General features: G+C 51.0%; 1 protein-coding gene across 2 annotated transcripts; it reads left to right on the plus strand.

The window, feature by feature from the left end:
• The first annotated feature begins 2 nt into the window (after nucleotides 1-2).
• Nucleotides 3-14035, plus strand: PLAGL2 (PLAG1 like zinc finger 2). 2 transcript variants are annotated; one of them, XM_074887896.1, is made up of 5 exons: nucleotides 3-86; nucleotides 3114-3223; nucleotides 4734-5129; nucleotides 6066-6661; nucleotides 12693-14035. In XM_074887896.1, the coding sequence occupies exons 3-5, from the start codon at nucleotides 4867-4869 to the stop codon at nucleotides 12713-12715; spliced, it is 882 nt and encodes a 293-aa protein (XP_074743997.1). In that variant the 5' UTR covers nucleotides 3-86; nucleotides 3114-3223; nucleotides 4734-4866; the 3' UTR covers nucleotides 12716-14035. The 2 variants fall into 2 exon arrangements, with proteins under 2 accessions (XP_074743997.1, XP_074743996.1); XM_074887895.1 differs by lacking the exon at nucleotides 12693-14035 and having other exon boundaries at nucleotides 6066-9821.
• The last annotated feature ends 1068 nt before the right edge of the window (nucleotides 14036-15103 follow it).

The raw sequence follows: 15103 nt of genomic DNA on the forward strand, positions 1-15103 counted from the left end.
GGCGACGTCACTCCCACAATGCCCCGCACAATGGGGCCGCCGGGGCCTGGGCCGGAGCCGCGCCTGGCGGGGCCCGGGGGAACGGGGTGAGTGCGGGGGGGGGGAAGGGGGCGAGGGGCGGCGTCACGGCGGCCCCCTCCCCTCGGCGGCGGGGTCCCCTCAGGGGAGAGGGGGGGCGTGTGAGGAGGAGGAGGAGGAGAAGAAGGAGGAGGGGGGGGGCGTAGGCCGGGCCCGCCTCTCCCCCTCCCTCCCCTCAGGGCTGCGCCATGGTAACGGGGAGGGGGGGCGGCACGTGTGCTCCCCCTGGCACCGGCCCGGCTGCAGCCACGGACCCGTCCCTGGGTCCGTTTCCCTCCCGGTGCAACCGGAGAAGCTGCTGGGGGGGTCCCGAGTTGCCCCGGACTCGGGGCACCCCCCCCTCCTTCCCCCGGTAGCCCCGCTGGTTGCAACCAACACGGCCGCGCTCTGTCCTGGGGGCTTTGCAGCCACTTTGGGGTTGAGTGAGTGAAAAGAGCGGGTTTTTGTGGCATAAATAAATCATCCCGGAGCCATGTTGGCGTTTGGGGCTTTCCCGGTGGTGCAGGGAAGGGGTTTGGGCTTTCAAATTCCAAGTCTGTTGTCATGTCAGGGGGGTGGAGGGTGAAAGAGGAGCTCGATCAGGTGGGAAAATCATCCTGCGGGGATGGTGTGTCTGGTTACATTCTATGGGAAAGGGGCAGCAGCTTTTCCCTGGGTTTTAAAAGTAAATGCAAACTTTATGCGGAGTTTTTCCAAAATCTGTAAGTGATCAGGTGGGGGAAATCGATACTGAGGCTTGAACAGCTCAGCTAGAAAAATGAGCCTGTTTGGATGTAAAAACCTACATATCTAGAAACAGCCAAAGTCACTCACTGCAAGAAAAGAATGGGTTTTGTAGGGGAAAGCAGGGAATCATAATGACACATGAGTTGGTGTTTGTGACTGTAGGAAAACTGAAAAAAAAGGGTCAATGCAAGATTTGTAGGCAGGTAGGAGAGTGATTTTTACATCCAGGTGTGGCATTGGCAAGGCTGGTGCTGTGCATCTAGGGTTGGTATCCACTTTTCCTCCTTTATAATTAAAAAGCTGATACTGGAAAACGGCCGAGGATGTAGAAAAGCTGTAAAGGGATCAGAGGTCCAGAAGCAGAGTCTTGCAGTCAGGGGTCGAAGCTGGACTTGATTAGAACACTGTAAAGTAGGGCGTGATTTTGTTATGCTGTGTGGGGGCTTTGAAAGACCTGCTCCGAGGGACGTGGCTGCGGCGGGTTAAGGTGTTCTGGTCACAGGTTATCGTGTAGGAAGGTCACTCAAGGCATGCATGTCCCCGCTGGGCCGGTGCCTGGCCTGACGCTGCGGCTGGGATCGCTGCAGAGGGTTGGAGGCACGACACCGGGCCGAGGCCGAGTGCCCACCATGGGCTCAGGCTTCTGCTTTCTGCCATGTCGTTGGCACCTTCCGCTTGAGCAAGTTTAAGTTCTGACAACTTAAAATAGCTTAGCAAACCTGAGTAGGGGACTGATCTGGCTGGGGGAGGAAAAAATTAAAAAGAAGTTACTTTTCAGCTGGGTAAGTCCCTCCAGCCACACCACCGTGCAGCTGTAAAACAGCCAGGCCAGTGCAGAGGCAGGAGGTGAGGACTGAGGGGACGCTGGAGTCCTGAGGCCAACTTCTCTGTTGCTGCGGGAAGAGAAGTGACAGTGCTGGAGCAGCTCCTCAGCAAAGGCACAGGGGACTGAACAGGTGGAAGCCAAGGACAGCCAGATACAAATCAGACACGAGAGAGGCCCTTTAGAAAAGAGAAACCGCAGCTCCACAATCCAGGGGCTGGTTGGGCAGCCTGCCAGGCCCCCTGTCCCTGCCTCCCGCCGCTGCGGCGTCCCCGCTGCCACCAGATCAGCACAGCTTTGCTGTTGGGCTGCTCAGAGAACTCATCCAGGCTCCTTTTTCTTTTTTCCTGATTATTTTTAACCTGGGTAGTTCCCCGATCTGGTTCCCAGCCTAGGTCACAAGGTTTTCCCACACAGTTGAGGAATGATGCTCCGTGTCACAGGAGTGACTTCGAGGGGCAAAAACTGCAGAAATGCTCTATTGATACTTTGAACCACACTTTGAGAAGGATTAAACAGTGGGACAGACTGTCAAAGCAGGTTTCAGACTCTATCCCAGGGACTTTTTGTGAAGCCTGAGAGCTTTTTTTGTACCATGTACCAACTCAGACATACTTCATTGTTTTCTGTGGCCAGAATCTCTTAGATAGTGTATGATCCATCAGCTTATATGAGCTCTTCTAGCTTGAATTTGCACAAACGTGATGACTGGAGTAATGAAATATTTCATATAAATTGGCAGCCAGTGGGAATCCAGCTCACAGGTGGATCATATTTTTTGCCAGCTCTGTGTTCCCCTCACCAGCTTCTTAACCTCTGCAGAACTGTGGCAGGGGAAGATTCATCTGGTGAGGGGAGTTTTCTGTAACTGACTTATCTGAGGTTTCTGGAGCTGCATAGGCTAGACATATTTTTCCAGGACTAGTACAAAACTTTCTAAGATAACCAGGTTTCCCAGTGCAGGTACAAGCACCGTGATGTACAAGATGTTCTCCGAATGAGTGTAGGTGGAGTGTTTCGACACAGTGGTGACTGTTTCTGTCTGGTGGCTACAGACTTAGAGTGAACAGGGAGCATACTGGAAGCGTTCTTTGTGGAAATGTGACTAAGAAAACTAAAAGCGTTCTTGAAAAAATGTAAATATCTAGGTCGTGCAGAGGGTTTTCTAGCCAAGCACGAATTATGCTGTTAACTTCCATGGCTTCTGGGTTTCACTGATACTATGCAAGACCCTCATCTTGGTTTTTCTTTCTTATTCCACAGCTGTCAGTGTCCTAGGACGTGCATTTAGACTTAGAAACAGACTCAGATAGAGCCCTTTTTCTTGCTAGACCCTTACAATTTTAAAGGAAATGTGATGAAATTTTACAATCAATTACAGAGATTACCATATCTTAACTCATTTGTGTTTGGGTTCCTGCTCTGAAGGTGATAGTTATGTGCCTTACTATTAAAGACAGCAAATTCAAACTGTGTCTTCTTTCAGGTAGCTCTGAAACTGGTACAGATGGCTGAGCTGGTTCAGAGGGAAAGAAGCAACTACCCAGCGCAAGCGGCAGAGGCTCCCGGAACGTGTGCACAGCTCTGAAGCAGGAGGTAGAGAATGTTTATCTTTTCTGGCACACCTCTGGTACAGAGTTGAAATATTCAGGGTCTCAGACACCTGCAGAGGAAGACTGAGTGCTCTGAGCCGGGCTCCTGCGCCCCGAGGGGTGGGAGCAGCCGTCAGGTCATGCTGGTTTGTGCCAAAGTGGCACCTCAGCAGTTCTAGTCCTTTTTTGTTCTGCTCTGGCTGAGTAGATTCAGCCTGCACAAAACTGAATTCTGTTCTTGATGGACATTTCCAAACCTCATACTGACGCATTTTCTCGGAGTCATCCCATTTCCCAGTGTTTTCCATCCTGAGGGAACCATTCCTGGGATTGTGCGTGATGCTGTAGTTACAGTTCTTGTTACTTCAGCTATTCATAACGTTCAGGGGTGCACTTTCTTAATGGGGGTTGGTTAGTTCCCTCATAGTTGCACATCCTGCCCACAACTGGCACTCGTGTTGATGTGCAGGCAGGAAGTTCCTCCCTCTGAAGCAATCATGGACTGAGAAAGAGCTTGAGGGTTTGATGCTATTTTAAGAAGAGTTTCTCAGGCAGCTAAATTCAGTGAAAGAGATCTTTTCTGAGGTGTTTAGTTCAGCTAACCGTTTACCAGTTTAGGTGGTGGTAGAAGCATGTAAAAATGCAGTATTTTACCACCAGGACAAACACAACTCAAGAACAGCCTGCTAAGAGAGATTAATGGAGATTTTCATCAACATGAAAGCCAGCAGAGCGTACAGGAGGTATATTTTGTTGAACAGGAAACAGTCTGAACTTCCATTATCAATGGGTGAGAGTGTGAAAGGAGAAAAAAAAATAAAAATTGCTCATTACTGTAGAAAATTTGCTAATCCAGAGAGGCAGAATCTGCCCCACAGTAGAAAAGTGAAGATACAGTGACTAATCACACCCTGAAGAGAAGCAGCGTCTGTTGCCTTCCTGAAAAAGGTGTAATGCTGCTGATAATGGCGGGTTTTCCTCCCCAGCCCTGTTGACCCGTGTGTGGGAATTCAGACTGGTTTGCTAGGAGATGGTCTTGCTCGTGCACCAGGTTGGTAGCAGAGTGGATGAAAAAACAGACGAGAACCTTAGTTTTGCTGAGAAGCTCTAGAAAGGAATTCCGTGTGAGCAAAGATCAAGAGCAAGTGAGAATAGACTGTGAAGAACGTGAAAAAAGGGGATGAGGAGGGATCCACAAAACACGTGGGGAAAGGTGAGGTATTTAGAGCTACAAAGAGACTCCTACCTACAATATTTCAGGAGAAAATGCATGTAACAGGTAACACTGGCTCTTAATAGTTGCAAAAACGTAATTCAGAAAAAGTTTAACATAATTTTATTCAGGTAACGGGGGTTAAGGGAGAAAAGAACGAAACACGTTCTGGAGCTGGGAGTTGCCCATGTCCGTGAACACGCATCCTCACGTGTTTATAACGCTTGCTGAATACTCACACGTGTTTGTGTGCGCGGGTGAAAGATGCAGCATCGTAACCCCAACCCTTGTGTGATTGCAGATGAAGATGGTTTGCTGCTAAAGCAGTTTGCTCACAGAGGGTTCCAACAGAAAGTGGCCCCGGGAAAACAGCACGGCAAGACGCCTGCAGGCTCGAGTTCTGCTTGACATGGCCATGTTCTACTAGACCTGCCATGACGGCATTTTTTCCTAGTGTTCCCAACTGGATTCAAGATGCAAAGCAGGAGGAGGAAGAGACAGGCTGGAAATTAGTCCCCAGACCAAGAGGTGAAGAGACTGAAAGTCAGGGAAAATGCCAATGTGAAATATCGGAGACTTCCTTCACTAATGTGGACAAGCTGAGAACTCACACACTTTCTCACACTGAGCAGAAACCCTACAACTGCCCTCAGCTGCACTGTGGCAAAGCCTTTGCTTCTAAGTACAAGCTCTATAGGTAGGTAACTGCTGAGTGCCGCTGCCGAACAGCGCTCCCCTGCCAGAAGAGGGGAAAACCCCTCCCTCATGTTTTTTTTGCTTGAATTTCTGAGAAGGTGGAGGAGGGGAAATGCCCTTGTTACCTTGAAAAGCAGTCGAGTCCCAGACGTTACCATACTTGGCATCTCTCTAAGCACCTTCCAGAGAACCTCAGATAATGCTTTATCTCCAGACAACCTCAGATAATACTTTATCCTGAGCTTGAGGTGTTTTGTGTTTTACTGAGGAGGAAATTGAAGCAGAAAGTGAAGTTCACAGATTAAAAAACAAAATGAAAAGCAAGAACAGCATTCACATTTCATAAGCTCTAACTTTAATCACAGGAATATTTCTGTGGCAGCTCTTGTTCTAGCAAGAATAAGTAGAGTTCCCGTTTATGTACTGAAATACAGTGTAGAATAATTAAACTGATCGGTAGGAACTTGAAACTAGATGAACCGCAGTGCCAGAGAGTGTCAAGACACCGGGGTGAAATCAGTCCATGGTTGCTGTCAACAGACATTGCCACAGTCTGATGCCTCCTGATGAAATGACGCTGTCTCACCAGCAGATGAGCGTTTTTTATCATAAACTGCCAAGGTTTTCTTTGTCATTTCCCCCTCCGACAGCCTCAGCAGAGAGAACAGGAGCTGAGGAGCTGACTAAAGTATTCCTGTGTGGAGGTGGTGTGTGCTGGGGAGGACAGGCACTGCTGAGCCAGGCTCAGGAAGGTCGAGCTTCCGTGCCTGGAGTCGCTGCTGCGCTGGCTGTCGGGGCAGCACCTTCCGTGGCGCTGAAATGCCGTCTGGGGGTTTTGTGGCATGAAACGTAGAACAGCAGGAAAATTTTGCAAAAGTAACGTGTTCTCTTAGGGGTTGGCCGCTGATCTAAAACTTTCCTGCTTTTCTCCCAAAAGGCATATGGCCACGCACTCTGCTCAGAAGCCTCATCAGTGTATGTACTGCGAGAAGATGTTCCACCGGAAGGATCACCTTCGCAACCACCTCCAGACCCACGATCCCAACAAGGAGGCCCTCCACTGTCCGGAGTGCGGCAAGAACTACAACACGAAACTGGGCTTCAGGCGCCATCTGGCCATGCATGCGGCTGCCAGCGGCGATCTCAGCTGCAAGGTGTGTCTGCAGACCTTTGAGAGCACCCAAGTGCTGCTGGAGCACCTCAAAGCTCATTCTCGACGGGCTTCCGGTGGAGCGAAGGAGAAGAAGCATCCGTGTGACCACTGCGACAGGCGCTTCTACACCCGGAAGGATGTGCGGAGGCACTTGGTGGTGCACACGGGGCGGAAGGACTTCTTGTGCCAGTACTGCGCGCAGAGGTTTGGGCGGAAAGATCATCTGACCAGGCACATGAAGAAAAGCCACTCCCAGGAACTGCTGAAGATTAAGACAGAGCCGGTTGACATGCTGGGTCTCCTAAGCTGCAGCTCGTCTGTGGCAGTGAAAGAAGAGCTGAGTCCCGTCCTGTGTATGGCATCCAGAGACATGATAGGTGGTAAGAGCTTCCCTGGCGTGTTGCCTGTGGGCATGTACAGCACACATCTCCAAACCATGCCAAGCTCAGGGATGCCCCATACTTTGGTTCCTAATTCTCTTCCCATGGGAATGAGCTATCCTCTGGAGTCTTCTTCTCCCATCTCCTCCCCACCACAACCTCCTCCAAAGTATCAGCTTGGATCTACCTCATATTTGCCTGAGAAACTACCCAAAGTAGAGGTGGACAGCTTTCTGTCAGACTTCCCTGGCAGCCTGTCTCTCTCGTCTGGTGAGCCTCAGTCCTCTTCGCCCCAGCCACCCCCCCTGGATGAGCCTTTGCTTCCCAAGAGCCCTGCTAACCTTTCAGAGGCTCTCTGTGCTGCTAACATGGACTTTTCTCATCTTCTTGGCTTCCTCCCCCTAAATCTTCCTCCTTGCAATCCACCCGTATCATCGGGGGGATTGGTCATGGGCTACTCGCAGGGGGAGACACAGCCACTGCTTACCACTTTGCAACATCAACCTCAAGAATCTCCTGGAGCTGGGGCCTCGCTGAACTTTGGGCCTCTTCATTCATTGCCCCCTGTCTTCACCTCCAGCTTGAGCACAACCACGCTGCCACGTTTCCACCAGGCATTCCAATAAGCTGAAAATAGCACTGGAGAGCAGATCTTTCAGTCACCCTTTTGTGGAGAGCCTTAAAAACGCACAACTCTTCCTTCCCTTGGGGGTGTGAAAGCTTTGCAAAGCTGTTTCAGACAGGAGGTTTCTGATCTCTGGAGGGAGCACTTGTAGACTGGAACAGCAGATATCCCCGTGCAAGTCCCAGTCCTGTACAGCAGAAAGATTTCAGCTAATAGACTGGATATATTTTATCTAATTTTTAATCTGTGAATCAGGAGCCGCGCTTAGCACTGACCTTCCCTGAGATCCCGGAGCTATGTTCCTCTTGGGGAAGGGACTGTCCCTGAGAAGGAGTTGAGACTCTTTCATCTTGGGCTAAACTTTTGAAGAGTCCAGCTTCCATTTCACGTTGTCACACTGCAATTCTGGCAAAACAGCCAACACCTCCACATGGAGAAGGAGGAGAAGTCAGGATACCCGCTCTGTATGAAGCCAACAGGGGAGAGGCTGTCCTTCCCCACTACCTCTCATCCCATCACCTAACAGCTTCCTCCACCGAACGCAGCTTACTCCACATCAGTGTTAAGCCACAAGACCGTTTACATAGCGAATTCAGAGATGTCACCTCAGTCTTCTTTGCGGAGCCGTTAGGTTAAACTCATTACAGTGAACATTGTTTACACAACGCAAATCTGTTTCCGCCATTATGAAAGTAGGAGGCACCAGAATACACTGGGTTTATGTCTGGTGTAGCTAGAACACTGTTTACACAACGAAGTCAGGTTGCACTGATTTCTCTTCACTTATCATGTTCTTCCCCCATGGGGAAATACACTGCTCGGACCACTTCAGCCTCTGCCGCTGTCGGCAGCAGCTTCCCGCGTCTTCTCTCTGGCTCTCCACGCGTCGGGGGCACGGAGCAGCTCTCCCGGCTTGGCTTGTTTTGTGGTGGATGGATGGGGCCCTGTTTGTTTTAAACATCCCCCCCAGGCAAACAGGTCATGCACCTAGTCTGGAAACCAAAGCATGAGAAAAGGCCAGGCTGGAGACAGGCTGCGCGCCCCGCTCCGGAGGTTCCCTTGAGATGAGGAGCAGAGTACGAGTTTCGAGGTTTTTTTACCACAACAGTTCAGTGAGATCAGAGCCCTTTCGGCTTATCCATGAAGCAGTTTCAAGAGAGAGATTTTTACCTCAGTCCTGGGGTGATACCATCCAGGGATTGGGTGGAAAAATTGGTCCCAGCTTCATGTACACTCTGTCGGTGTATCTGAAGCATTTTCCCCAACACTAAAGTTCTAACAGACGCTGAGGGTTTGGGCCTGCAGTCACCCTTCCACTCAGGATTTGGTTCCACTGGCCTTTTTGTTCCCTCCTCGAGCCTTGCCTCCTGGAGTTCCAGCCCTGCTTCCCTTGCTCCCTGCCCCACCTCTTCAATTCTTCCACGGCCTGTCTCCCCGCTGAGGGCAGAAGGGTCACACTGGGGGGTGGCCGCCAGCTCCCGATGTCGTTTAACATCTGGGTCATCTCCTGCTCTTGTTGTCCTGGGCACTTGCCCTGCAGATGGTAACGTACGGCGTCGATCTCGCTGGAGGTTGGTGCGCGTCGATGAATATAGACACCCAGCTCTTCATACCTCAGCATGGAGTAGGCCGATATCAACCAGGAAATCTGTCAATATTGTTCTCCGTAAATCTAGGAAATGCAAAATCTACCTCTACTCTGTTATCTCAGCTCCTTCGGCGAAGCCAGATGCTGTCCTCCCTCCTCTCCCCGCAGTACATCCACTTCATCAGCGCATGCTGCTCTCTGCTGAGCCGTGATCCCACCGCGTGACGTCAGCCGTGCCTCGTTTGTTCATAGGCTTGTCCCCCTTCCGTTTTACTCAAGAATTTTATTTTTAATTTAGCTTAGTAATTCTTCCCAGAATGACTGTTTAGTGATCCATTGATTCTCCAAAACATAGATCAGTTGTTTTAGGTTAGCCAGCAATGCTGCAGATAATACTTTTGTATCAAAATGTAATATAAGATTTATTTACCTCAGCAATATCCTGTGGCAATGATCTCCCCGAGTTAAATGCAGTACTTCCTTTTCTCCACTGTAAAATGTTGCCTTTCGAAGTTCAATGAGTGCCTTCTTGTTCTCTAACATAGAAAAAGGTAAATAGGGCATTTCAGCTAGTCTTCTGTTTACCGTCATTGAATACCTCAGGCCTGTCTTCTATTGCTTTTCTCTTTGCAAATTAAAGTTTCACACTGTTATCAATTTTATGCAAGCCTTATCCCTGTCTTCAGTTGAGAGGAATTTTTTTTTTTTTGAGAAATAAATGGTCAGAGCTGATCACTTACTGCATGTGAGGATTATCAGGTTTATGCAATGCCATCACACACCTTCTTCCGTTTCAGAACATTCAGCTTTCCCGCTTTTCGCCTGCATTGTACTCTGAACAGATGTCATCACTGGAATTCCTTTAGCAGCGGTAGCTAAACTTAGAGCCAGGCATCTTTTTCCTACCAGTAGTCTGTCAAAGAATAAATGGAATTCATTTTGCTATGATTTGCACGTGTGATTTGCTTTCCACAGCTCTTCCAACAAGCAGAATCGCAATAACCTTTGTCAGTGAAAGGAGAGTCTAAACCAGCCCCGGGAGCGTGTCCAGAGGCGGCACGCTGGAGCTAACGCCGGGTCTTTGCACTGCAAAATGGGCTCAAAAGTCCCGTTCCACAACAGTTTATAACCTGCAGGTATTCTGTCAGCCGATCTAAAACTGATGAGGCTACTTCCATGTGAAATACAAAGTATGCCATTCACAAACCAAATTATTTCCTGAAGCTAGTGAACAACCGTAAGAAAGAAACTTTGAGTATCTAAGCTACGCCCCTGGGGAGTCTGAGTTCGTTGGGGAGTACCGGGCTGTTACGAGACTCGGTGGAAGTCAGCTGAGACAAGCTCCTGCTGATGTGCCTGCAGGTAAAACAGCCTTGAACTTGCCACCTGGCGAGGAGATTGCTGCAGCAGAGCCTGGCAAACCTTCTGGTGTGTGGGCAGGACCTTGGGATGAGGGAGTGGCAGCCATTACACTAGTTAGGTGATAGAAAAACAAAGCTTCATCCCAGAAAGGGTTTGGTTTGGTTTTTTGGGGGTTTTTTAAAGTCAAGGTTAGGGATGTTTAAGTCAACGTGCTACTTTCTCTCCTAAGTTCTTTATTAATGTTGGGAACGGAGCCTGCGAGGGAGGATGGTGGATGTGAAACGGACCCACAGCATCGGTGTCCGAGCGTTACGGTCACCCGCGGGGGTTCTTTGGCCATCACCGAGGACCACGAGTGCAGTAGCCGGGTACAGGAGACTGCCACGAGTCAGCCGGGACACGGACAAGTTCAGCCACCTTGGGAGGCACAAAATACCGATGGAAGGGAGGAATTTTTAAAGCAGTAGTTTTGAAGAGGCTCGGTGAATACAGGAGATGGATTCGGCTGGGCTGTACCCCAAGCCAGGGCAGCCAAGAAGCGCAGAGATCTGAGACACAAAGCACCAGCCGCACGGAAGCGGGAGAGCTTGGAGGATGAGCCTGTCAGAACCGATGAAAGTCACCTGTGACAAACCTTGTGCCAGGAGAAGCCCCACGCTTGCCCCACAAAGGGCGTTTGAAGTGCTAAATGAAGGATTTCCTCCTGTGAGCCGCCCCGCTGGGGTGTCGTTACTCCAGGCACAGCTGTGTCGGCAAGGTGGCATCGGGCTGAGCCTGAGAGGAGCAACTACAGCAAATGATTGGTCAGGAGGGTTTAGTTAAGTAAAGAAATATTTTAAAGCGTGTGGACATGGGGGGCGTTCAGTAGGAACAGTGCAGAGAACTAAGATACACAATCCCAGAGCTCAGGTCTGTGAAAGGGCGGGACGGGCGCGTGCCAGCCGTTACCGCTCAGACCCCGGGCTCTCAGGAGGGCGAGGACATAACGTCCCACTAGGAATCGGAAGGATTCCAGCTCGCTTGTTAGAAAACACACAAGACGAGCCATTTCCGTGGCAGCAGAGGGTTAACTCACCTAGCCAGTCCTTCCCAGGCTCAGATTTCTGGAGCTGTGTGAAAGTCTGACGATCTTTCTCCCCATGGGATTACAGCTCCCTCAAAATCCATTTGTATGAAGGAACAACACGTTAACTTGCATTTGCTTCCACTGAATTTCGCTTGACAGAGCACCCACGTACAGCGTTCTGACAGACCCTGTTCAGCCCTCTCACAATAGTGCCTGCTCTTTAGCCTCAGCCTTGAAAAATGTTGTCACTTCAATGGGAATCCCTTTTTTCCCTCTGGTAGATTGAGGATTTCAGTACTTTTGTTGGGAGCTCAGCTCTTTGTTCTTTAATTCCTTCCTTGCTGACAGGTGAATAGCAGCTGCTTGGAAGATTTCCTGCAGTTCACTGAAAAATCCCCATTTCCTTTCTCTACCATTGCATCACCTTTGCTATCTGGAAAGAATAGCCCTGCAGAGGCATTTTCTACTGCCTACAATTAAAATTTTTACAAAGAAATCTTCAAAGATGCTCTCCCCATCACCCTACCTTCTTGCTTATCCTCTCTAATCCTGGTTACTCGGGCTTACTGAATTCTCCCTCGGGTGCCTATTTTTAGTTAATTGCCTGCCCAAGCCTTGCAGCTATTCTGCCACCAAAGAGTGAGGCGGATGAATGGCTCCAACAGAACCACTTCATTAAAACTTTACGGGTTTCCATCCTCATCCAAAATTTGCTTCTCGTTCATAACTTATTTCTTGTATTTTTCCCAATTCTCAGAGGTGGGAGTCGCCCTCTGAAGCTCTGACTACAGTCCTGCCCGCTCGGAGCAGCCGTTGGGTTGTGCTGGGCCAGGACTGGGGGCACCCAGACTCTTTTCTCTCGTGCCACCCACCCCGGCCCCACTCGCCCTTTCTGTGCCCATTTCCCCGGAACGGCTGCGCAGCAGCACGAGTCTCCCCTGCAAAGCAGCTGAAAGCTGCGCAGGGAAGGGCGCCGCTGCCCCGACACAGCTCCCTTCCAGGGCCGCCAGTTCCCGTTCCCCTGCCAGCACGTCTCCGCAGGCTCTTCCCGGTCACCGCACACCCCATGGGGCTCCCTGCCACGCTGTCCCCCCCAGCCCTGGCATCCTCGCTTCATCCTGCTGCATAACCGGGGTCCTTCAGGAATCCCCCCACGCGTTTCAGCCCTTCTGAGCTCCGGGTGAGGAGTTTTCTCCAAGCGCTTCCTCAGCACCCGGAGCCGTCGCCCCACGTTACGCCACGAAGCGCCGGAACGGGCCGAGCAAAAACAGAGCAGGTGATCAGAAAACAATACCCCGAGAACAGATCATGTTCTGCTTCTGACAAACCTACACCAGGAGATTCGCTTCGCCTGCCTATCAAAAGCACGTTTTATTCCTTACGTGCGCAGGTGGGCGCGTGGGAAGAGCCTGAAGCGTCTTCCTCGCTGCGTGCGCGTAGCCGAAGCCAGGTCCGCAGTCGCCCTTTCCACCGGTGCCTGAAGATCAGCGCCCACAAAGGACGTGGGACGTGGAGGTGGCCACGCTGTCGTGGGAGATCGCAGCGACAAGGAGAGTCAAAGGCATCGCAACAGATAAAGAACAGGGAATTTAGAACCCATTTTTTTTAATTACTATTAAATAGGTCAGCTCTTTGTTTTCAGTTAGGGGAAAAATCCTCAGCGTTACAGTGTCGTGTTAAAAAACAACCGTCCCTCGTTTCAGCAGCGCTCTTCTCCTTCGTTCTCACCGTTTCACACACCGTGTCGGTCTTTGGAACGACTGCACAAGCGCGGGAGCAGCTCCGACGCGGAACGCAGCGAGAGGGTGGGGAAGAGCCGCTCGGCCTCCGCCGCTCACTGCAGGGCTCCTGCCCGTCCAGCGCGGGGCGAGCCAGGCCCGTAGGCGCCCAGCACCCCGATCTCCCCCGCGGTTCAGTGCCTTGCACTTGAAGGTGACACAGAAGCTTCTGGCGGCGCTCGCCAGCGCACGCGGCCTCGAGGTGCCACTGGAAGCGGAGCCCGAGCCTGCGCATGGGCAGAGCCTGGAACTTCTGTCTTGAGCCTGACTTCTCCTCACCTCAGCCTTGACTGCTTTGTGGGTTCCCCCCTCTAGTGATCCCTAATACCTATAAGCTATTTTTAGAAAGGTGGTTTTGGAACATTAGTACCAGTATTTTCCTTAAACACGGCTATTGAAGGGAGCGGAGCTGGCTGCCTTCGAGGGGGGTTGCCAGAGCTCCAAAACTGCTGCTGGAGGAAAAGCTGCTGCGCGGCCTCTGCAGCCCCCAAGTCCGGGCAGGACTCCCAGGGGCTCCACCTGAGCCGGGGCTGGCAAAGGCCCCGGTGGTCGTAGGGGCAGGGTTTGGGGTCCCGCAGCCCCGGGAGCCGGCGGGGGAGAGGCCAGGGCAGCAGTTGGCAGTGTCTCTTTGTGCTGGGTCTCGGCCGGCCCTGGGGCCTGACCTCCCTTCCTGCGGCCGCCGCGGCTGAAGCCAGAAGCTTCCCATTGTTAACGCTGGACTGTTTTTCTAAAAACAATCTTTCTAGCACTTTTACACGCAGTGAATAACCCTCTTTTAGTGGAGTATTTTGGAGGCGGTAAACAAGGTTTTTTAAATTGTAAAGATATTAAGTGCCATTAGGAAATGTACAGTTCATCACTAAAATTGGCTCTTTCATTGTCTTGCAAAATGAAGCTGAAATTGAAAGCATTTTTTATAATGAAGTTGTTTATTAAAAGCATTTGAATTATCTGCCCCAGGTGTCATCTTGGAGGGAAATGGGGTTTTTAGGTTGTTTGTTTTTAAGCAAAGACAGAATCAGAAGGCAAGTCAAGGACCCAGTTCCCTACATGAATCTACACAGACTTTTAAGTTTCTTTCAAGCAAAGAATTAGACCCGAAAGAAAAAAAAGAAAAAAAAGACCCAGCACCCTGATGGGGCTGGAGCAACAGCCGATACCACTCTCTGGCAAAGAAGAACAATGTCTGTTGGACAGAAAGTTCTGGTCACTTGGTTCCACTGGAATTACCAGCCCACGTGGAGCATTTCAGCCCAGTACAACCCGCTCCCCCCTTCCAGCCTGCGCCCGGCCCAAAGGCACCAGAACCGGCACCAAACCTTAAAGCTTCAGCTACGACCGGCCACAGAAGCTGAGACAGAGATAAAAAAGAGCAAAGAGTGTCCTGTCCTCCCAGGAATTTCTTTTTGGAAGATGGTTTAAAAGCTGAGAACCCTTTTCAGCACTCAGGTGCTTTTCTAGGTGTGATCTAGTTTTCATCCCCAGTAAAACGTGCCCTTTCCTCAGCAGTGCTCTCCCGGCGCAGAGGGCTGTGGCAGGACACCGCAGCGCTGCTTTAGTCTGCCTCAGAGGGACAAGGGCAGCACGGCTTGTGCCTTCCTTTGCCTTTTTTAAGGGAGAAGGGACTGTTCCAATGATTTCTGACTTTTAATTACTTACCTGCTCTGGTCTCGGCAGCGGCTCAGGGTCACAGACATTCAGCAGCCCCCAACACTGGCACCTCTGTAACCCGTCACCAGCCACGGCTGTGCACCCCCACTGCTCTGCTGGGCAGAACACCCTGGGAGAGGGAAATTCGCCATCCCCCCCCCTCCCTCCCTCTGCATCAACCGCCACTCGCTGCTCTCCTGCCACGTACCCCCCAGCAGAAACACTGGGGAAGGCATCGAGCGGGAAGCAGCGATGAAGGTCCAGCTTCCACAGCACCAACAGCCTCCAAACTACTCAGAAGAAACAGCAGCTCCCTTAATTTGCTCTCACCTCTGTTGCTCTAAAGCACCACATGCTCACCTGGCCCTCGCAG

The sequence above is a fragment of the Strix uralensis genome, chromosome 18 (genome assembly GCF_047716275.1).
Source record: "Strix uralensis isolate ZFMK-TIS-50842 chromosome 18, bStrUra1, whole genome shotgun sequence".
In the NCBI taxonomy this organism is placed as follows: domain Eukaryota; kingdom Metazoa; phylum Chordata; class Aves; order Strigiformes; family Strigidae; genus Strix; species Strix uralensis.

Coding starts and splice junctions, on each gene's coding strand:
- PLAGL2 (XM_074887895.1), top strand. CDS start 4,867: ATGACGGCATTTTTTCCTAGTGTTCCCAACTGGATTCAAGATGCAAAG. Junction 5,130..6,065: donor TCTAAGTACAAGCTCTATAG/GTAGGTAACTGC, acceptor TTCTCCCAAAAG/GCATATGGCCACGCACTCTG.